At 37.1% G+C, this 24,211-nt stretch overlaps 1 protein-coding gene and 1 long non-coding RNA gene across 2 annotated transcripts; one reads left to right on the top strand and one right to left on the bottom strand.

Moving 5' to 3' along the window:
• Positions 1 to 809: 809 nt before the first annotated feature.
• Positions 810 to 15,887, bottom strand: bicc2 (bicaudal C homolog 2). Its single transcript, XM_065270930.2, has 19 exons — positions 15,611 to 15,887; positions 12,817 to 12,863; positions 12,076 to 12,145; positions 11,881 to 11,960; positions 11,648 to 11,809; positions 9,731 to 9,784; positions 9,115 to 9,309; positions 8,738 to 9,001; positions 7,532 to 7,663; positions 6,291 to 6,510; positions 5,964 to 6,079; positions 5,601 to 5,791; positions 5,438 to 5,519; positions 5,305 to 5,344; positions 4,254 to 4,399; positions 3,052 to 3,199; positions 2,708 to 2,868; positions 2,031 to 2,130; positions 810 to 1,806 (listed from the first exon to the last, which is right to left on the bottom strand). Exons 1-19 carry the CDS (start codon positions 15,870 to 15,872, stop codon positions 1,679 to 1,681), a joined length of 2,598 nt encoding a protein of 865 aa, XP_065127002.1. The 5' UTR covers positions 15,873 to 15,887; the 3' UTR covers positions 810 to 1,678.
• Positions 15,888 to 20,628: 4,741 nt separating this feature from the next.
• On the top strand, positions 20,629 to 21,388 carry LOC135752462 (uncharacterized). The gene is made up of 4 exons (XR_010533169.1): positions 20,629 to 20,691; positions 20,857 to 20,897; positions 20,989 to 21,098; positions 21,233 to 21,388. It is a non-coding gene; the product is annotated as an uncharacterized lncRNA (long non-coding RNA).
• The last annotated feature ends 2,823 nt before the right edge of the window (positions 21,389 to 24,211 follow it).

The raw sequence follows: 24,211 nt of genomic DNA on the forward strand, positions 1-24,211 counted from the left end.
CTGCGCTGTGAGGAGGCAAATCAATACACCGCCACTCCCTCACACCCTGATCACAGCTAACCAGCTCCTCTTTTTATTTGAAACCGGGAGGAGGAGGAGGCTGATGGCTTTAACCCACCCGCTGTCCACCGCCGTGATTTCGGCTGCGGAGAGACGGATGGGAGCATTGGCTTGTTTTTAATTAAAGTGTATAAATAATTCAGAGGATTTAACTCATTGGTACAACATAAAGCTGCAGAAGTTTTGGGACTTAACATGCGCGCAGTCGCGCACGCGAGTGGGAGCTGTCCGTTCAGCACCACGTCACTGTTTATATGGCGAGCCATTGTGCATTACTGAATCAAATGCAAGTTTATGTTAACACAAATCTTATTATTAGGCAAATATCTGAGCTCGTGGTTATTAAAGGTTAATTTATCAACAATCACATTTTATGCTCGGTCACTTCAAAGTGCTAAAAATTTTGTGGTAAATCATTAAATATACATTCACAAAGAATGCATTGTTGCTTTTTTTAAAAAGCTTTTTATCGTATTTTTTCCCCACTTTCCATTAAATTTGCTTAATGCTGTTCATGTTAAGCGGTAATATTTAAACATTGGTAATACAGGTCAATTCGGCTTCTGATTATGTGCTTTTAAAAGTGTCATGTGTGAAATCGACACTGCAAAAATTCGTGGCAGTACACGATGCATTAATGAAATCCCTTTTAATGACATGCATATGAGAAATACATTAAATTGTAAATGAGAGAAACGGTGCACACTCAAAACAGATAATTTTAATTGAAACTTTCAGTGGCGCACTGGGGTGCAACGCCAGACTATTGAGAGTGGTTTCATATTTTCTCTGCTGAATAAAACCATTTAATTATTAATTTAGATTCCACTTTATTTATTTAACAGTGAACTTGCAAAGCTGGTAATTTTCAAGGTCGTCAAATTGTATAATTCGTTAATGTTCCGGGAAAAATATTCCCAAGAAGAATTTTAATGCTCAAAATTAAAGCTCTCCACAGGCCACAGACAGTAACAGGACGCCCTCTATCGGCTACATGTCTCCTTTAACAAGTTTATGAAGAAAATACACAACGTTTTGCAAAATCAAGATCTTACACTGGTCATCATTTCTTTTAGGATATTCATAATTGTAATATTTTCATTTTCAAGTTCAATTATCCTGCAGTGTGACTACCTTTTAATTCTAAGTTCTAGATTTTCTATATAAAACAATAGAAACATTCATCCTCAGAATTTCATAAAGTCAAGTTTAGGATAATCCTATTAAGCATTTTTCAAAGTTTCCTATAAATGAGTTTCTCTGAACAGGTGCCATTATTAAAGTTTGTTCCATAGAGGAACTGAAAATATTCTTGTTTAAACATTATAAAGGCCATAAAATGTTGCATAGACACAAGACCGGTGACAGGAAGAGATACAGAGACACAGAAAAGAGACATTCTTGCATAACAAGTGTTGGTGCTGGACAGGCAGTGAAGGTCATACATCTCAGCATGTTTCCTCTGAGACCAATAACACATCTGTCCTCTCTGCCTTATTATGGTAATCATCTATCACGTATTACACTTTGATTGGTCCCTGAGGGCCACATGACAGGAAGCATTAACTGATCCCAGGTGCAATGTAGGGAACTTAGTCTTTGCAGTCACTGCAGTTCATCACCAGCGGTTACTTTTGGCGGCCACATCCTCGTCCACAATCCGTGGAAGACGGCCGCTTGCCCCTCCTTCCAGGTACCCAGTCTTCAGAGTGACCGTTTCTGGAAATTTCCTCTTTTTACTCAAATCTGGCATGGGAAAATACAAAACAAAATTTGAAAACTAATATATTTGGATGCAAAAATGTACATGTAGCTATGCAGATCAGACTGGAAGTACAATCCAAAAAATGCTGGGATATTGCAGTGTTCAATGACAAACCCAACCCGTTGGGTTATACATTAACCTATGCAGGGTTTGTTTTAAACCATTGTTGGGTCAAATCTCCATTAGTTTGGTTAAGAAATGTTACCCGTGATGGCGAGAATCATCTTTCGGCGTGCTCCAAATGTGCTCACACCCACTTCCTTCAAGTCCTCGTCTGTAAGCGTTAGGAAGGTCTGAAAATCAATCTGACACAAAAAAAAAAACATGATATTGCTTTCCTCACATGAGCTAAGAGTGTGTGTTGTGTTAATGTGCTTTGATTTTTAAAAGCAGTTTATAGCTAATTCTGGCCAAGATGACACATCAAGAAACCAAACACTCTTTGTTTTGCCGTAATGGGATTTTGTGGACTCAGGTTTTTCTGAAATAGCTGATAAGAGACTCAAACAGTACACAGCAGTGTTATGTGTGTAGATGTGTAGAAATGTGTGTAGATGTAATCAAAATCTAAAAATAATCATTTTAGTTTTTTTACAGGAGAAGACAAAGCAGAATACAGCTCTCATCACAAACAACTACTTCACTTCTGAAACAAAACTCTGAATGGCTTTCAAAGAAAATCTGATTGTGTCACTTACTTTGGGGAAGAACTAGTAATGGTTGACTAGGTTAGTCCCAAACACACAATTTTCTGGTTTATAAACTTTCTTCAGATTTTTGTTGTTGTTGTAGACAGTCAGTGATGGGGAGTGTGTGGTATATGGGTGTGTCATCTGAGATTATTGTGTGTGTGTGCACGCACGCGTGTGTGCGTGTTTGTACCTCTTGTTCCTGGAATATATCGATGTACTTCCCCAGACCCAACTGTCCCAATAACTCTACAAGATCATCCGTGTGGGTGGGGCTAGGTGACCTGCCAATCAAATGTCTGGGCACTGCAGATCCGCCCTCAGATTGGTTAGAGCTGGTCAGGTAGCTCTCCACTGCAGGTTAAAGGTCACAAAGTAAAGCTTATATCCGTTGTCTTTAATCTTAATTTGTCTTTAGGCCTTGAATCTGAATGTTTCAGCTCTAAAAGCATAAAAGCTGCTATCAGAATGTAACGCTGTAATTAAAAAAGGGTACGCCACATTTTCTATAGTTAAATCGGTTGTGTGGTTACATACATGGTCGAGCAGCTGACAAACTGTAGGTCTGAAAGGAAGACGAAGATGACTCAGGTGGTGGTGAGGATAAAGACCCCCTTCTTTCTCTCCAGTTCTCCGAATTGCTGCCATTACAGACACGTTCCTTTCCAGTCTGAGCATTCCACGACTACAACAAAGATAGTGAAGATTAATTCAGATTTTTTTCTTAATAGAGATTCTGTCTTGACCTCATGCTGTTTTAGTCGAACATTCACACTATATTTTCCAATCAGAGGTTTGACATCAGTAACAAAACGCAACGTGAAGACTCCAAATATGTTAATGTATGAATGACAGGCATATTTTGAGTCTGATGGCATCTGTCACATTGACTTGAGAGAAGGAAGATTTTTCCTAAGCACTTGCTTTTGTTCAACCAAAACCAGAAAACTAGCACATGACAGAATCACGCACAAGCACACACCTTTACAAATTCATGCGTGCATGCGTGCGTGCGTGCGTGTGTGTGTGTGGTTGCATGCGTGCTTAATTGATCAGAAATTAATATGTTCACAAACAAAATTAAAATAATTTTCCTCTATGCAGTTAATTGGTGTGTGTGTGTGTGTGTGTGTGTGTGTGTGTGTGTGTGTGTGCGTGCGTGCGTGCGTGCGTGCGTGCGTGCGTGCGTGCGTGCGTGCGTGCGTGCGTGCGTGTGTGTGTGTGTGTGCGTGCGTGTGCGTGTGTGTGTGTGTGTATGTGTATGTGTATATGTGTGTGCGCGCATATGTGTGTGTGTGTGCACTCTAAAACTGCTATGTTAAAAACATTTTAGGGACAACACACAAAATGCGTTGTCCCAAATTAGACATATCTGTGTTATTTTTAGAACTTGTGTTGTCAGCTTTATTTATTTTAACACAACATCAAGACAAACTTGTGCGTGTGTGTGTGTGTGTGTGTGTGTGTGTGTGTGTGTGTGTGTATGTGTGTGTGTGTGTGTGTGTGTGTGTGTGTGTGTGTGTGTGTGTGTGTGTGTGTGTGTGTGTGTGTGTGTGTGTGTGTGTGTGTGTGTGTGTGTGTGTGTGTGTGTGTGTTTACCTGCTGCTGGTTGTGCGTGTTTGTATGTGTATCTTCTGCAGGTTGTGTGTGTACCTGCTGCCCGTTGTGTTTGTGTTTCTGTGTACCTGCTGGTTGATGTGTGTGTACCTGCTGCTGATTGTGTGTGTTTGTGTGCGTACCTGTTGCTGGTAGGGTCTATAGCACCGTCGATTCACCGCTCTCAGTTCTCTCACAGCTTCAGTGGGCATTGATTTCGAGAAGCCCATCCCACTCCAGGTATCTGTGGGGGTCCGGACCTCAGTTACCACTGGCTTTTGTTGCATGGCTGTACACACACAAACCCACACACAGATAAAAATCATAGTCATTACAAAGACACGTTACACATATGTGTATATAACTGGAGATGTTATGAAGTCAAAAGCGAGCTTGGATGTCCATTGGCAGTCCATAGCGTGTGTGTGTCATTTTGCGCTGCACAATCCTCCTGCATTATTAAACATTAGACACCTATTTAAACAACTTCATCTATAAAATATAAGAAAAAATATTCTGCCTTCGCTCCTGTTTTTTCTCATATTCTCTCTTATATCCCTTTCTTGCTCTCTCAATATCTCTGAAAATCTCACTCTAAAGAATGAGTTATTTATGCACAAATGTTCAATATAATGCAAAGTATCCTGTTTTATGGATGTTTAGACAATAAGAAAATTGTTTTCTGCATTGTGTGTGTGTATCTGACTGTGCATCTGTTTGCATATTCTGTGGGCGGGGTCATTTAACTCCATTATAAATCTGGTAACGTATTACACCGAAATGGTTCCCCTATAGCAGCCTCTCTGACACTCAAGCTTCTTAATTCATTTTCAGCGGTATACTCGATGAATGTGAAATAGATTGAGCCTACGTCGGCCGTCACACGAGCCCATTCAGTCAGACGGCCCTGAATAACAATTTAAACCCAACCCGAGCGGTACTTAAATTGCAGTAGAGATCATAATGGTCAAAGACGTTATGCTTGATCGTATCAGGATTGTACTTTCACGATGTGAGATGAATGTGATTATGATGCATATTAGAAATCCGCAATATGTCATTCTGATGCTGGCAAGCAGAAAAATATTCTTGCAGTGTTTGCATTCACAGCAAGTTGTGCATGTTTAATAATAGTTAATGATTTGAGAGAGCGAAGAACTGGATTGGCTACTTATGAATAATCAAAAGACAAACCTCGATTGGCCAGAAGTTTCTTTCTCTCGTACTCGGGATCCTGTTGAACGAATAAGAAACAACAATGGTTTTAATAAACCGAAAGAAACATCATGATGAAGTTCATTCTGCACATTATCATCCTCATTTCTACCTCGTCCATCGAGGGGAAAACTCTCAGACTACAGCGTCTGTCTCTGTTCAAATAAACACCATCCACCTCCGCCCTCACTGACCTGAAACACACACACACACACAGTTTATTCTTGAATCAGTTTTTGAATGTAATGAACAGTATTATCTGACCATGTCTGTACCTCTGTGAGATTTCAGATGCAAGTGATTGCCGTGGCTCCTGGTTCGACTCCCTGGGGCCCTCTGATTGGCTGCCTCTCCTCGATGATGCAGTTGCTCTGACAACAACCTCTTTAACCTCTGTCACCTCTGCATGTGGCGTTACATTGCTCTCCGTCTCATCGTGTGACTGCTGATCTTCATTCTCTGGAATCTGACGCAATGCTACTTTTTTATTATGTACAATAACAGTTTGTATCCCACAAATGCAATGGGAAAAACAAAGTAATATCATTTGGATTTTAATCCCTGACAGGTTTCTCTAAGCAGAATGCAGAAGACTTCAGTGGTATTATTAAAATAACCAGAAATACGATCACTCAAACCTTCTCTAATTTTAAGTCTGTCAATTTAAGTCCAGTCCGTCCATCTTCTGAGGTAACTGCCAATCCAGGTGGAAGAGAGGGGCGTGGCTTTCCAGAGAGAGAGCCAATCACAGCCTCTGTAAAGAATGATATATAAACATTACTAATTTTATCACAAAGACAAAGCATCAAAACAATTTAAATGGACGAAGGCAATTATAGACCACCTACAGTACATGAGATCACACACACACACACACACACACACACACACACACACACACACGAATGCACGCAGACACACATCCACGCACACCCACATATACACACACATAAATATACACAGACCTGTCTCAGTGAGGCGTAGTTGTTGCATCAGTATGTTTAACCAGTAGCCCGTCATTCCATTATTGGCCACCAGAGGGTCCATAGAAGACTTGGTTGCCATGGATACCTCACACAAATTCTTGGTCGTCGTGGATACATTACTGGAGTCCAGGCCGAGCAGCAGACGTCTGGCCTTGTACAGATTCACAATGTTTCTCTCCAAACCCTTCACAACCACCGACTAGACACATACAAGTTCATGACTATTTAATAGCACTTTACAACACCTTCAAAGACGACACATCACCCGTGAGTTTCTTTAAATCCCAACACCTGTCATTTACACTTCATCCCAATTCACATGCCATCTGTACTGGAGTATTAAAGATTTGGATTAGCGCTCCCCAAATCATGATTAATACATTGACAGCCGTGTGCTCACATTGCTGAAGTGGTGGCTTATTGAAGTATCCATGCATGTTTTGGGGCCTTTTAACCTATAATCCTTCATGCTATTTACACTAAGCAATGTTTATGCAAATGAGCAGTGATACGGCATGCTGATTTCCAGTGGGACTGCCGCCGCATGTATAAATCCTGTCTGCTAAATGAATAACAGTTGGACTACCAACTATAGTACAGTAACTCGGCAATTAAATCACTGTCTCAAGTGTCTTAACCCAAAGTATTTACTTTATCAGCAGCAGAGTACATATTTTAAGCATAACAGAAGTATGGAGTAATCATCATTAACTCATTCCCGGCCAGCATTTTTTGTGATTTTCACTAAAGCTTCACAAAATGCCTTCCAAGAAAATTTTCTTTTAAAAATATATAAACATATAAAATATAAACAATATAAAAGAACAGACCCTTTGCTTTCAAACAAACAAACAAACAAAACAAAACAGGATTTTTTTCTCTGCTTATAAACTCTTAAATATGGGTTTTTATATATGATATTATATTTTTTAGCAAAAAGCTGAAATAATACCATTTTTTGTGAAGCAATTTTGTTAGAAATCAGATTCAGAATGATTATAAAAACATACACAGAGTTTAAAATTAGTAAATAACATTTTGGTTTCAGTTTTTTCATAAATTGGGTAAGTGCGACATCTATAGGATAGTCGCGGTATTGCAGATTAACATAAAAATTCATCAGGAAAACTTTTTTTATGCAAATGTTTTCTCTTAATTGACGAGATAACTCGTCAATGGCGGGGAAAGGGTTAATTGCAATGTAAATGCTGTAGTCGTACCTTTGCTGTCTGCTTGACCTTTGGTTTGATGCTGATAAAAACTCCCAGATTTTGCATCATCTGGGTGAGTTTCCGAGGTTCAGACTCACCCTCGTCCTTTAAATCAAACATCAGGCAAACGGGCAGGCAATCCTACACCAGGAAAGACACAAAAAAGGGGCAAACATCTTTACATACTGTATGTGACCCAGGACCACAAAACCAGTCATAAGGGTAACATTTTTGAAATTGAGATTTATACATCAACTAAAAGTTAATAAATAAGCTTTCCATTGATGTATGGTTTGCTAGGATAGGACAATACTTATAGGATAGATGAAAAAAATCTAAATACTGAGTAAATTACCTTTAAAGTTGTCTAAATAAAGTCCTTAGCACTGCGTGAACATGGTCTTTACATAATATCGTAATGATTTTTTGCATAAAAGAAAAATTGCAATGCAAAAAAGTGATTTTCAATAAATACATTTCTTAGTATTTTTGTCTTGTTTTCATTTTTAAATTAAGATGCTTTCTCTTGATGAGCAAAACGACCCAAGAAAATAACTCTAGTTTGTAGACCAAAAATATCAAATTTAAGTGATTTTGTGCATAACACAAGCAAAAAAATCTGTCAATGGGGTAAGCAAATTTTTCAGTTCATGTTTAAGAAAAATGTTCAAGATTTTTTGCTTATCCCATTGGCAGGTTTTTTTGCTTGTTTTATGCACAAAAACACTTAAATTTGATATTTTTGGTCTAAAAACTAGACTTATTTTCTTGGGTCTTTTTGCTCATCAAGAAAAAACATCTTAATTTAAGAATTTTTTGATATTTTTACTGAAAACAAGACAAAAATACAAAAAAAAAATTTTTCTTCGTGAAAATCATTTTTTGCAGTGTGTTAATTTTGACCCATACAGCGTATTGTTGGCTATTGCTACAAATACACCCATGCGACTTAATGTATGATTTATATTGTGGTCCAGGGTCACATATCTGTTCATCTAGTCAAAAACCATTCAAGATACAAATTTTATAAGTTTGTGTCATTCCGCATCCTTAACATCCTTAAAAGTCTTATGGCCTATCAGTTGAGCTACTATAAGATTTCTTTTTTTTATAAACTGTGAACATCCCAGGATGTCTCCAAAGGAAGATTTGGTCACATTCAGTTCACTTCCGCAGGCACATCTGTCTCTAAAGCAAACACACACGGTCACGTACCATCAGCTGCTGTCGAGCGAGACACACTCCATCAGCTGTGCCCTGGATCATGAGCGAGGGTGCGTGTTGCGGAGCGCTCAGGTCCGGGAGGATGATCTGTGTCTGCGTTTGATGCATCACGGTGAGAAAATTCACTCCGTTTTGACCCAACAGGAACAAATGCTGTTGAGAGGTGACGTCCAGCTGGGTGCTCACCACCACCCCCGTTACCCCGGCAACCGCCTCCGGGCCAAGGAGCAGCTCCATCAGCACGCACGTCGCCTTCTGCAGAGGTCAGAGGACAGAGATGAATTTGTACAACATTGTGAGATTATTCATGATGTTGAATATGAATGAGTATGTGTGTGTGTGTGTGTGTGTGTATGTCAGTGTGTGACCTTCACAGCCGCACTGTTGCTGTGGGTTCCTCTCACTGTGCAGGTGTTGCAGTAGAGTTGGGGTTGAGTTCTGAAGCTCACATTCACTCCGAACGCTTGAGCCACATGCTGTATCACCGGTGACCCCGTATCTGCCACCGCACCCCCCACAAGGGTTACTGGGAGGTCAAAGGTCAGCACCAGGGGCTGCAGGGCCTGCGGATCACAATGGTTGTTTAAGTTGACTTACACCAGGGGTTTACAAACTGTGGGTCACGCAAAGTCGCTTTGTCCAATAAATGACTAGCAATGACAATGATTTTGATATGATTTACCATAAATTACCATATATATTTCAATTAAACTTACATTTGATTGATAAAAATGAGAAGAAAATTAAAACTACTCAATTATAAAATAGATTTTTTCTCATATTTTTTTATTTAAAAATATGTTAGTAGGTCCCAGGATAGATTATAGCTATTTGAGTGGGTCGCAAAATGAAAAGTTTGGACTTACACCACTACACACACAGCTAAAATACTCAGAAGGAGACAATACTGAGACACAGCCGTTGTGAAGTGTAAAAAACACAACAGTATCATAAAGAAATTAGTAGAGGGATGCTGCTACTGACCCGGATGTGTGCCCGGGCTGACTCAACCCCGTGCACCGGCCCGGCTATAGACACCTGCGGTAAAAATCACAATGATAATGTGTTTGAGCATAAATGTGCATTGTAAACTGCTCATTATTTCCCCCCCCCCCAAATATTTGGATGTATGAATCTGATCGACTTACAATCTTTTTCTTTTATTTTGCACACAACAACAACATAAAGACTTTGCATATTATGCTTTTGGTATAACAGCATTATTAAAGTATAGACTGTCTGGGGTGGTTTCCTAGACAGGATTTAAATTAATGCGGACTAGGCCATAGTTATATTACGACATTGAAGTCGTTTTTTACAAAGAAACCTAACAAAAACAATACTGGTGTGCATCTTGAGACAAAACATTGGCACTGATGTATTTTAAAGGGGACATTTTATAAGACTTTTTTAACATGTACAATAAATATTTTGTGTCCCCAGAGTATGTATGTGAAGTTTTAGCTCAAAATACCAAATAAATAATTTACTATATCATGTTAAAATTGACACTTTGTATGTGTAACCAAAAATGTGCCGTTTTTGGGTGTGTCCTTTTAAATGCAAATGAGCTGATCTCTGCACTAAATGAAAGTGCTGTGGTTGGATAGTGCAGATTAAGGGGCGGTATTATCCCCTTCTGACATCACAAGGGGAGCCAAATTTCAATGACCTATATTTTCACATGCTTGCAGAGAATGGCTTACCAAAGCTAAGTTAATGGGTTGATCTTTTTTCACATTTTCTAGATGATAGAAGCACTGGGGATCCAAATATAGCACTTAAATGTGGAAAAAGTCAGATTTTCATTATATGTCCTCTTTAAAAATAGTAAAATCTCAAAAAAGATTTTTAGTCTTGGACTAGACCTAAGCCCTGTCCAGGAAACCACCCCCTTTATGTGCAATGATGTTTACATGCAGTTTTTTTTATGCACAATAATATTTGACTATTTATATATTTTTGTAATTAATATTTATTCTTTGAATTGTTTTGTTTAGTCCTAATTAGATTTTATTTCTTATAATGCTATTGTTTTATTAATGTTTCATTTTTTTGTTTAACTAAACTCAGTGTTAGTTTAGTTCACTGTCAGAAAAATTGGTCAAAAAATTGCAGAATAAAAGTTTTTGTTTACATAATATAAGTGGGTGTACTGTGTATAATAATTATGTATATATAAATACACACATTTTAAGAAAATTATATATATTTATATAATAAATATTTATATATATATAATATAATATAAATTATATATAAATATAAACATATATAAAACATGCAAATATTTCTAAAATAATTATTATACACAGTACAACCACATATAATATGTAAACAAAAAACTTTTATTCTTTAGTGTGTTAGGCATCCCTAATTGGTACCTCAAAGGTAAATATTGGTTCCAAATGTATAGATATCTGTACCTTAATGGTACGTATTATGACCTTTTAAAAGGTTACTGCATGTGGACCCTTTTTTGACCATTTAAACTTTTTTGTACTTGTGTTATGGAATGAAAAAATAGTTAAATCCTTGAAGCATGTCTTCACATGATAAATTTTTTTATTTAGTGAATGTAATAAAATAGGTATTTTGAATCTTTAATCCATTTTTTTACATGACTTGGGTTAGGGTTAGTGCGTTTACCATCATTTATCAAAATATCCTCTTTTGTGTTCAACAGAATAAATTAACTCATACAGGTGTAGAACAACGTCAGGGTAAGAACAACGTCAGAGTAAATAATGACAAAATTTTTATTTTTTTGGGTGAACTATCCCTTTAAGCCTAAATAAATAGCAAGGGAAACTTTTTAGAAATAATGTAACTAAAAACCATTAAACTTGGTTGACATGAGGCGAAATGCAGACTGTCAAAAAGCATCTTAGTTGAGATTACCTGGTTACTCTTTTCTCCTGCTGCGCTGTTCCGGTTAGAATCCGGGAAATGAATGTGACAGGAAGTTTCCTCCATGACCTTCTTAATGTTCCCGCCCCCTTTACCGATCACATGAGAGTGTTCGGTGTGAGCGACGTCCATCTTCAGAGTCACTTTATTCACCTGTGCACAGGTGTGCTGGGGTGAGACCACAAACGTCCAGTGGAGGAGCAAATAAACTCATTAAATCTCACCTTAGTCTCAAGCAGTTCCAGAATCTTCTGTTTAGCCTCAAGAACATTTCCTCTCTTTCCTTCCACTTTAACATGGGGATCTGGACACACAACAGAATAAAAAGCTTACACATTAAAACACCATGAAACATGAATTGTTTTGTTGAAATGATCTCAGTAAGGTATCTGTGTTAAGAAGATGTGACAACATCTCACCTTTCTTTGACTTTGCTCCGATTTTCAGCTTGGACGGCCATTTCACCTGCGTGCCTGTTTCTCTCATCACCTAAGACAATAAGTGTGTAAGAAACAGAAACTCTTCACAAATTCACAGACATCCTCCACTCGACAGGAACAATACTTCATTAACATCACAAAGCCTTTCAGTAGGACACTGTGCTGTTTGAGAGACAAAATCAATGAATGATCCTAATGCTAAACACTTCATATCACAGCTGGTATTACGTGGTTTCTATCTTGGACCGTCTCCAAAAGACCATCAGAGTTTTTATCAGAGTTTTGCTTTTGAAGGGTAAGATTTGACACATTAAATATGACACTGGACCACAGTCATAAGGTTTTTTTATTGAGACTATACATCACATGAACACTAAATAAATAAGCTTTCCATTGATGCATAGTTTGTTAGGGTAAGACAATATTTGGCTGGGATACAATTATATAAAAATGTGAAATCAAAATATCGAGTAAATCGCCTTTCAAGTCCTTAGCAACACATATTACTAATGATAAATACATTTTTTTATCTATTTACAGTATGACATTTACAAAATATCTTCATGGATCATGATCTTAATATCCAAATGATTTTGGCATAAAAGAAAAACCATAATTTTGACCCAGACAATGTATTGCTACAAATATACTTGTGCTACTTATGCTTTGGTCACAAATATGAAAGATAAGATTTTGATGTTAACTCTTTCAGTTTCTTACCCGTTCAAAAAACTCATCTCCTGTTGGTCCAGACCCTTCTGCAGGAGCTGGAGATAAACAGAGAGAAGACATTACAATATTAAATTATATAATCAGATGTTGTTAATAACTTTTGTTAACCTTATCACCCTTTTGTTCATGATTGTATTTATACAACACAATCATCTTCTTAAGATTTAAACAGATAGTTAAAGTAGAAAGGCAGTGTGTGTTTGTGTGAGAGTCTGCATAAAGGGGGTGAAGTTAAACACATCTGTCCCACAATGACATTTAGGTGGTTGAGCTGAACACGGCCCTTTTCATTTCACTGCTCCTCATCGCCATGGGTTACACAACTTTACAACGAAGAATGACTAAACTACCAGTGTGTTAGTGTGTGTGTGTTTGTGTGTGTGTGAGACCCCAGAGTTGTTCTGAGAAATGGCGTCAAACAGCAGTTGTGTTGTAGTAAAACACTGCTGACGCAAAACTAATTTAGACAGCGTAAACTAAGCAAACGCTGTAAAGCAGCTTTAGTACCACACAGCACAAAACTTTTCTCCTAAACACCAATGAGAGCAGGTCAAATGTCTCATATGTTTGTCTTGAAAAATAACCCCACGATCTTACATGTGCCATTTCGGGTTTGAAGAGAGATCTCAATCTCAATCTCAAACATTACTTGTATGTTTTGAGGCAAAACAAAGGGCACTGATGTATTTTAAGATATGTCTTTGCAAGTTGTTTTCAGTTTGGACAGCTCTCACATTTATTTTAGTCTAGGACTAGTCTAATCCCTGTCCAGGAAACTGCCCCAGTATGTGGTTAAGTCAAAGCCACATTTATGGAAAACGCGCTGTTTTTGCTTAAAAACAAACAAACAAACAAAAAACACAGAAAACATGGATTAAATACAAAATATTGAAATTATGAAATAGTATATATACTAGAATATATTATTGCAAATGTAATTGTCCTCATAAATAGATTATAATCTACACTGTTCAAAATTGCTGTAAAAAATAACAGTATTAATAGCAGCAGTTTGCCAGTAACTTACTGTAGATTTAAATGTATGTAATTAAGTTTAGTTTGTTAAAAGATAAATGAACATTAAACATTAACAAGACTTTATCTTTACAGAAAAAAACTACAAAAATTACAGCATTATGCAAAGCATTCTGGGAACCAAAAAAAAACCTAAAAATGTTTAATGAGGATTTTTGTTTTCCAGAATGCTTTCCATGAGGCTTTTTTTATAATTTTATTCTGTAAAGACAAAGACTTGATAATGTTTAATGTTAATTTTTTCCCTTGAACAAATGGTTGCCAATGAATTAGATAAATATAAATCTACAGTAAGTTACTGGTAAATCAGTCCTTCAAGAAAATAACAGTGATTTTTGCTACGAAAATGCGGGGATTATGAAATCATGCAAGCCCCGCATACACCGAAAAAAATTATTTATTGAATTTAATCAATTTTTTAAGGCAAGCGGTTGCAATAAATTTATTTAAGCTACATTTAAACAAAAAAGATTAGTAACGTAAAATAAAATATAAAACTTTTGTTTAAATGTAGCTTAAATAAATTGATTGCAACCACTTACCTTAAAAAACTGATTAAATTCAATGAATAATTTTTTTCAGTGTATTTTGCACACGGAAATCTGCAATTTATGTTGCGAATGTGCGGCGTATTTGAAAAATGCGGCCCCCGCATAAATTCATTCAATTAACTTAATTTTTTAAGGTAAGTGTTTGCAATTTCTTTAAGCTAAATTTAAACCAACAAAAAAAAATAGAATTTTGCTTAAATAAATTGATTGCAAAGTAATTTGAATGAATAGTTTTTTCAGTGTAATAAAATGGTATATAATTTTACAATAACTATCAAACATGTAGTCAATTACCATGAATCAATAATATGCGTTCCTGTTGCTCAGTGGAAGAGCACTGCGTTAGCTGCGCAATAGGTTGGGGGTTCAATCCCAGGTAACACACATACTGATAAAATGTACACATTGTAATGCACTGCAAGTCGTTTTGTATAAAAGCATCTGCCAAATAGCTAAATATCTTACACGGAAACGGCCCTTAACACAGGTTACAGTCTTGGCCTGTAATTACCTAACAACTGTACATCAATGCCATGACCACCATTACCAAAATTTCTCTATTATTGTAGCACCAAGTTTTTCAAAGGCAAAAACCACAAATGTTTTCTACGGAAATTTTTTTTGTAGAAGCATCATGGAAAAAGTTCATATCTAAATGAACCGAGAAACTCTTGAGATATGAACGAGGCATCTCTGAGCAATACGATGAGGCGAAACACAAGCACCACTGAGCACGTGCTCGACTAAAAGTATTTCTCCTCTGATGAGCTCAATATGTCATCCTGTCCGTTTCTGAGGGATTTAAATGTCGACATTTAGCTGGTGGTGATGAATCGCAGCCTGTTCATGGAGCTAAACTCCAGAAGATTCCTGGACAGCTCATGATAACAGACCATTATACCTGTTCATCACAGCAGAAGAGTCAGAGAGATGCTCCCGGACAACCTACATTCATCTTACACTCACTGATGCTTCGCTGTCCTGCGTTCAGAGCTAATTCCCTGTAACAAACGGTGGCAGGTGGCTGTCTGAATGGGTTTCTTTAAAATGCATGAAAACTGTTTGATTAATGAAGCTTCTGGAATGACTCTACAGGAAACGTGACAGATTACAGTTATCAATATTCAGCACGTGTGAGTCACAGAGTAGAAATCATAGCTTTGTTATAATAAACACACGCATACGCACGCACACACCGTACAGCATGAGTTCAAGTTTCTTTCGGTCTATCCGGAAGCTCTCCTCCACCCAGTCAGAGTCCAAAGGTTCCCGGTTCTGAAGTTCAGGTTCTGCTTTGGAACCGACACCTTCGTCTTTCTCCTCATCTTTCTCCTGGTTTTGAAGGGCCCGATCTTGTTCCTGGTCTTGGTTCTGCTCCGCATCTGAAACCAAAACACAGGGTTCTGGGGACTCCGGCTGGAGAGGTTCAATGGTGCTGCATGTCTCTGAGGCGGCCATGGTGAAAGTGTGAGTGTGTCCGGCAGCGTGACCACGGTAACAAGGAAAAGAGGGGACAGGAGACACCCCCACCCAAAAACTCTCTCTCTCTCTCTCTCTCTCACACACAGAGAAGAATAGAGCAATATACCAGATCACACCTCTCTCTCTCTCTCTCTCTCTCTCTCTTTCTCTCTTTCACACACATACATGCCTAGAGGAAAAAGTTTAGAGCTTCCTCACATAAAAAGCTTTCACTTTACAGCTATGTTGCATTCAGATACTAAACTTGATCTTAGATGTTTCAGTAAAATTTCTTAACAGAAACTAAATTAAACCCACAAAAAATGGAGCCCATACACAGACTATGGAGCCTAAAGTATAATATTAATAGCATACAGTAGTTCAGATCTTTTGGACTATTGGGCCCGGTTTCACAGACAAAGTCTATTCCCAGATTTTAATGCATGTCTTAACTGAAAACAACTTACCCAGATATTTCTTAAAGGGGACATATCATGAAAATCTGTATTTTTCCATGTGTACGTGCTATAATTGGGTCCCCAGTGCTTCTATTAAGCTAGAAAATATGAAAAAGATCAACCCAGTAACTTAGTTTATGTAAGCCATTCTCTGCAAGCATGTGAAAAAATAGATCATTGAAATTTGGCTCCCTTTGTGATGTCAGAATAGGATAATACCGCCCCTTAATCTGCACTATCCAATCACAGCACTGGCATTTAGTGCATAGATCAGCTCAGTTGCATTTAAAAGGACACATCCAAAAACGGCACATTTTTGCTCACACCTACAAAGTGTAAATTTTGAAATGTTATAATAAATTGTCTATGGTAATGGTATTTTGAGCTAAAACTTCACATATGTACTTCGGGGACAACAAAGATTAATTTAACATCTTAAAAAAGTCTAAGTTTAATGTCCCCTTTAAAATATATTATTGTCATTATTTTTTCTTAAGATGCACACCATATTTATAAAAGTCCTAATTTACGAAAGGCCTAATCCTGGTTTAATCTAAGACTTGTCTCTGAAACTGGACCTTGGGGTTAAAGACTTTAGAATCTTTGTAAATTTGATCAAAGTTTGAGACATTGTCGATTTCTCTGAAACTCATTTGTGAAAATCTCAATTTAAAGGCCATTTAATTTTACTGCTGTCTGAGAGAAACAAATGAGATTTTAAAGAGATATCAATCAATTTAATTTTCCTCCCTGGAAGGCAAAAAGTTTAAGAGACAATGGTGTTGAAAATTTTCACTAAAAGTCTTTCAAATAACTCGTATGATATATCTCTCATTGCTCTAATACATCACAAAGGGATCTCATTGAATGTCACATCATAATTTGTAACTGATCTTAAAGTGATAGTTCACCAAAAATGAAAATTCACAATCAAGCTGTTACACACCTGTATAAATGTATTTGTTCTGCTGAACACAAAGCAAGATATTTTAACAGTTTTTAAGCACCAATGACTTCCATACTATTTTTTCTTTCCTACTGGAAGTCAATGGTGCTCCTGTGTTTGATGACCAAAGAAATTCATACAGGTTTATAATAACTTGATGGTGAGTAAATAATGACAGAATTTTCATTATTGGGTGAACTATCCATTTAATGGAAAAACTTTTACTTAGAGAAATATATATATATATATATATATATATATATATATATATATATATATATATATATATAAAAACAAGCACTTTATATTTTATAACAAATAGTTTTCAGCAGACCTTCAAATGTTTTTAAAAAATGAAATGTCACTGTTAGAATTTCAAGAATATCCTTGAAGATTATTTTCCTAATCTTCTGGTTAGTGCAGGATTCATATCTGAGCCCAGAAAAATTATTTTCTTTAAAAGAAACTCAAAATTATGAAAGCAATTCGGATGAAAATTCCATCATTCAGTGGTTGGAGGAATGTGATGTTTTTGTGAGGTTGGACAGTTTTGAAACTCTTGCTCTGGGGGATGAGGAAGCTTTCGGGAACAATAAAGCTCAGATCTTCATTTAACAACCCGTCATTGGACAGCTGTATGGGTCTGTTGCCAGGCAACAGTTTAATTTACGAACAAGAGATAAAGTTCGAAAGTCATGATTTACAAAACGATGATAAATGGTTTCTTCTCTGTTTTTATGCTAATTCTTAAAAAAAAAGTGTTATGTTGGTTTACTTATCTATAACCTTTACACCTCAAATTTTTCAACACACACACACACGCACGCACGCACGCACACACACACACGCACACACACACACGCACACACACACACGCACACACACACACGCACACACACACACACACACACACATACACACACACACACACACACACACACACACACACACACACACACACACACACACACACACGCACGCACACACACACTTACTTATCCATCTAAATGAGGACTTCCATAGACTTCTACTGTTTTTATACACTAGTTATAAATTTAAAAAATCAGCATTTTTACAATTTAAAAAACTTTATTTACTATATTTTTATGGTGCTTTTATGAATTAAGACATCCCGTGTGGTTTTGTCACAGGTTTTTGCTTACTTTTGGATACAAGTTTGTCCCCAAAATATAGGCTAGATAAGTACATGTACACATCCAATGCAATAAAATGCAGCTTAAATTGCTTCATATTTCCTCTACATTAAAGCAGATCTATCTTTAACCATTAAGAAACCAGTTATCATGGACATCCACAATGGGATCTCATTTTAAAACATTGTTCAACAATCAAATCTCCTGCTGCCATCTGCTGTTCAGAAACAAAACTTCAGCATTTCAAATCGATGTATTCATTGAATTATTAAAAACAACACACACCACAATCTTTAAAATGTACATAAAATAATAGCAACTTGGGTAACTGAAGTGTATGTTAACCGTTTCTGTTAGAGATTTAGAAAAGTTTGTGTTATATTTTTGAGTTTTGTGCTTATAAGTGATTGATGAGCAATAACTATAGCCTATTATTACTGAGATCAGTGTTTGTTGCTATTCTATTATTGCATAGACCTAAATCTTATTATAGATCTAATTGAATAAAGTTCATTGAATGTACATTAAAAAAAACTTATGGACACTGGGTCCACATGATTCAAATTAATTTTTATAAAAATAAAAATAAAATTAACAATAATGTTAATTTAATTTGAACAAAACTTGATTCAATTGTGCTGAACCAGTGTACATTGAATTACATAGATCCAAAAAGTTAAAAAAAGTCATTTTAAGAAAATGTTCAATTATGTTAAACAGTTAGGACGTCAAACTGTGTTAATCTTACACGTTCACATGTATTATGATAATAACTTACAAGCTATTAAAATGAGATTGTCTTATGTGTTTCTAAAGAGACTGTAACTTGACAGTTTCTCTCATGTTGGGTCCATTATGATTCAATCCTAAAGTAAAGACAGTGCACTCTAAAAATGATGTGTTCATTTTTTACACATAGTTTGTGTCATGCCATTTAACACATTTATGTTTTATTTTGTGTAAAAATAAATGAAAGGGACAACACAAGTTGTGTTAAAAATAACACAAAATGTGTTGTTCCAATAATGACACAGAGATGTTTTTAACACATCTGTTTTTAGAGTGCTGAGTTTTTTGCTCAATTATAAATCATTAGTCATTGTATTTCATTTGAGCGGTTTATTGTGAAATTGATTGCTTAATTTGTAACACCTTAAAAAGAAGGAAGAGAGAAATTGTGAGAAAACACAAAAACATACCTTTAAACCCTTATATGGTTTTTCAAATACATGTGGCTTATAAATTTGAAGGGGGCTAAACGTCTCTGACCAAATTTATATAGAAGTTGTCTTTAAATACTTAAAGCATTTGATACATTTTACTTACTAATGTCAAGAGAGAAACTTTAAATAAAAGTGCAATTAAATAATAAATAGGTACATTATAAAACATTTTTCAGTTAATTAGTTCATTAACTTTAGTAAACTTCATTAGTTACATGAACTTTGAATTACCAAACATTTTAGCAGAATTTAATAATCCTAGTTTTAACATTAACTAATATTTCTAAACTCAGAAGTTGTATCTGTTAACAATGAACTAACATGAGCAAATAATGAACAATTGTATCTGTATTAATTAACATTAGCAAAGATTAATAAACATTGTAAAAATATATTGTTCATTGTTAGTTCCTATTAGCTAATATATTAATAAATGTTAACAAATACAACCTTTCTGTAAGGTGTTAGCCATTTTTCTGATGTACAACAAATAAAAAGTGAGTCTAATATTCAAAACAAAAGTCTTGGTAAATTTCACACTTATTGCACAATTTGACAAAAGTACAGATCGATTTGAAACAGTGCACATTGACACAATTGTAAATAAGTAAACTTTTCTCTGTCATAATCTTTGCAAATATAAATGGTTCATATTCATCAAATAAATATTAATATTTCTGTTATTAACTGTACTCTTTGTTTATATTATCATGGTTAAAAATGTAATATTTTTGAAGATTTTTATATTTCTAGATTGTCTCAGCATTGTTCCATTATTGTGTCTAAACATAACTTAATTAGATTTTTTTAATTTTCTTATTTTTTCATAATTAATTGCACATGAAGAAAGTTTCTTCTTATCAAAGTTTTTCATATGATAAAAAGCTTAATCAAATGAAACGCCCATTATACTTGTGCAACTCTGAGGGTGGGACAAATGTGCAATAAAAGGAGCTGCCAACTACACACAATATCGATCTCTCGATCTCTGAATCATGATGGCAAAAATTCTTCTGCTGATGCTCTTTGCAGTCGGTGAGTATAACCAAAGATTTTTTTTTAATTACCAGTTGTTATTATTATTTTTATTTTATGTTTATCTGAGTTATAATCATGATTTATTTTTCAAACCACACCTTTGTTGGATGCATTATTTCAAGTAATAAAGTGAACGTTTGTCTTTTACATTTCTTTGGACAGCCATAGAAAGTGCCTTCTCTTCTCGTGGGCCTGGTATAAAAGTGAGTATATGATAATATTCATCTGCACTATTTCATTAAATATTCCCAGAAAATGTGTGTTTATGTTATGTACTTGTACATCTCTTTACAGCCTGACTGCACAATCTTTTCCCCAAATTTTTGCACGAGGGAATATGAGCCTGTGTGTGGCGCTGATCAAGTCACATATAGCAATGTGTGCTCACTGTGTGGCAAAATAAGGTAACATTACATTTGTGTTTCATTTATTTATCATTTAAAAGCTCATAATGTTTTAAAATGGAGTTTCATTGAACACAATTGTCATGTTGTTATGTGAAACCAGACAGTCAACAGTTTCTTTTACTGTTTTATAGGGAAACAGGAGATGACATAAGAATCATCAAAATTGGTGCATGCAATACCAGACCAAGAGGCCAACATTCAAAATCTATAATAAATGAATGATCATTGAATGTTTGTTCTGGACTTTTTTCAAAGTCTACAATAAAGCATAAATAAAGCATATGAAAGTCTTTCTTTCTCTACTGTGTTATGATTCGATAATAAAAGTAAGCACACTGTTATAGACTCACTGAAGTCAAGTGCAGAATTATATTTAGTCTTGTAAAAGTATTCAAAACCCTGAACAATTCTTCCATAATTATACTGAAATACAGATGGTAGATGGAAATGTCATTCTGTTTTGTATTTTAAAACAACAAAACCCAATCATTTATTATATGGTGATTTTGGATTATTTTGGGAAATAATTTGGACATGAAATATATAGCAATTGACTTAATAAGTAGACATTTATCTTATTTGACATCCACCTGTAAATTAAAATATTTCTGTGATCTTTTGGATAAAAATCACATTCTTAATGGGTTAAGTCCGTGAATCTAAAGGAAAATGAACACCAAATGGCTACATAATTAAGAATATCTATAGAAAAGTAAAAGAAAATCATAGATTAGGGAAAGTGACATTCAAGTGTTTAAATCAAGAAGATCCATCACAAATCACCAAAGCAGTGCCAAGAAAGGGCCGACTTTCGAAACGTCTAAGACGACATGTGAGATGTTTACTGAATAAAATTAGTCATCAGCTTGTTGCGAATAAAAGATTTTGTTAACTGGACATAGATACTCATGTGTTTAAACACTTTACATTAATCAAGACTTTACAAGTTCCCAGCGTGGATTGCAGCGGTAATAAAGATGACTGTTTGTTGTGTTATTGTTTGTTGGGTTTATTTATGCTGCTGCTGTTGTTGTATCTGTTAGTTTTCGAGTTGTATGTAGTTGTTTATTTTATAAATTATGTTTGATGATTTGTTTGTACAGTGTCCATGTCACAGTACTATACCAATGAAACGTCTCGGTTACGGATGTAACCCTCGTTCCCTGAAGGAGGGAACGGAGACGTCACGTCGTGACCGACGAATTGGGAACTCGCTTAGAGAGACCAATCTGCTTCGAATACTACTAAAACGCCAATGAACTTGGCATTGAGATATTTGCATAATGCTGGCGCCGCCCCGCCAGGTGCGTATATAAGCAGCAGGTGCAAATAGGGAAATTAGCTTCTTATTCGCTGAGAAAGCCGGAAAGTGTGACCGGCCGTAACAGCAGGTGGCAGCACCTGTGGCGACGGGACGTGACGTCTCCGTTCCCTCCTTCAGGGAACGAGGGTTACATCCGTAACCGAGACGTTCCCTTTCAGTCGGTCACTACGACGTCACGTCGTGACCGACGAATTGGGAATCCCTACCAAAACGCCACTAGGGGCTGACCTCTTCCAGTGACTGCGTAAAAGCCCTCCGGTTCCACTTAAGGAGGAGGAGGTAGGTTTTAAGGCAGAAGGCCGGGCACTAGATGTTCCTTTAACCCCACAGAAGTGCCAGCGACTGGGAAGCGCCCTACCTGAGCGGGATAGGAACGCTGCGGAAGCCACCACCCGTCTTAAGGGCTAATGGTGGGCGAAAGTCAACCGTAGTTGAGGAAATAAGACAGCCGTGGCTGTGTAAGCAAAGCAGTGCTCTGCTAAGGGAAACGTGGGCTAGTAGGATTAACCCCACGGAAAAATACTCACAATGGAACCCGGTGGGACACAATGTGGAGCCCGAGCCAGACACGTAGGTTCGCGAGGATACAGCTAGTGAAAGGCTGACAGCCAATGCTCCGCAACAAAGGCTGCCAAGGCAGCGGAGGAAGAACAATTCAAACCATTACGCATTTTTGTTCTGAAGGCCTTCCATACTGACACAGTTATGAAGCATCAGTTGGAGGCTGCAAGCCGACCTGCGAGACTGTTCTCCGTGCTCCCCCTGGTGAGGAAAGAACACGAGAGGATACAGGCTCGATACGAACACTGTAGAATTTAATGAACGTATTAGGTGTCGCCCAACCAGCAGCTCTGCAGATGTCTGTTAGCGAGGAACCACGAGCGAGAGCCCAAGATGAGGCAACACTCCGTGTGGAGTGCGCTCTCAAATTAAAGGGGCAAGGAATACCCTGAAGATTATAAGCCAGGGCGATAGTATCAACTATCCAATGAGACATCCTCTGCTTAGTGACAGCTTTCCCTTTCTGCTGGCCACCATAACAAACAAAGAGCTGGTCTGAGGTCCTGAGGCTTTGCGTGCGGACCACGTAGAATCGCAGTGCGCGTACGGGGCACAACAAAGCCATGGTTGGGTCTGCCTCCTCCGGGGGCAGCGCTTGCAAGCTCACCACCTGATCTCTGAAAGGAGTGGTGGGAACTTTGGGCACGTAGCCTGGTCTGGGCCTCAATGTTACACTCGAGGCAGCAGGACCAAACTGAAGGCACGAATCGTCAACAGAGAATGCATATAAATCCCCTACTCTCTTCACTGAGGCCAAAGCTAGCAGGGTCAGAGCTTTCATTGATAAAAGCTTCAGACTCGCAGACTGCAAAGGCTCGAACGGGGGGGCCTGAAGGGCTTTCAGCACCATGGACAGGTCCCAAGGAGGAATAGAAGGAGGGCGCGAGGGGTTTAGCCTGCGAGCGCCTCTTATAGTAATAACCAAATCATGCTGGCCAACTGATCTGCCGTTGATAAGTGAGTGAGTGACGAGCAGAAATAGCGGCAATATCAACTTTAATGGCGAAGGGACAGCCTACCATCTAACCTATGTTGAAGATATAAAGCACAATGTTAATGGGGCATTCTCTGGGGTCCTCGCGTTGCAAAGAGCACCAGGTGACGAAAAAGGTTTCATTAAGCGCGTAAGCCCGTCTTGTGGACGGTGCTCGAACCGCGTCGATGGTGTTAGATACCGTTTGCGATAAATCACCTAAACCTTGCGCGCGCTCAACGACCATACATG

The sequence above is a fragment of the Paramisgurnus dabryanus genome, chromosome 16, assembly GCF_030506205.2.
Source record: "Paramisgurnus dabryanus chromosome 16, PD_genome_1.1, whole genome shotgun sequence".
NCBI classification, from domain to species: Eukaryota; Metazoa; Chordata; class Actinopteri; order Cypriniformes; family Cobitidae; genus Paramisgurnus; species Paramisgurnus dabryanus.

Bases quoted from the DNA above. Each gene is read 5' to 3' on its own strand.
- bicc2 (XM_065270930.2), bottom strand. From the start codon at position 15,872: ATGGCCGCCTCAGAGACATGCAGCACCATTGAACCTCTCCAGCCGGAG. The intron at 11,810-11,880 runs GTGAGATTTAAT...ACCTGTGCACAG, and splicing joins TGGAACTGCTTGAGACTAAG to GTGAATAAAGTGACTCTGAA. The intron at 2,131-2,707 runs GTACAAACACGC...TTTTTGTGTCAG, and splicing joins ATATATTCCAGGAACAAGAG to ATTGATTTTCAGACCTTCCT.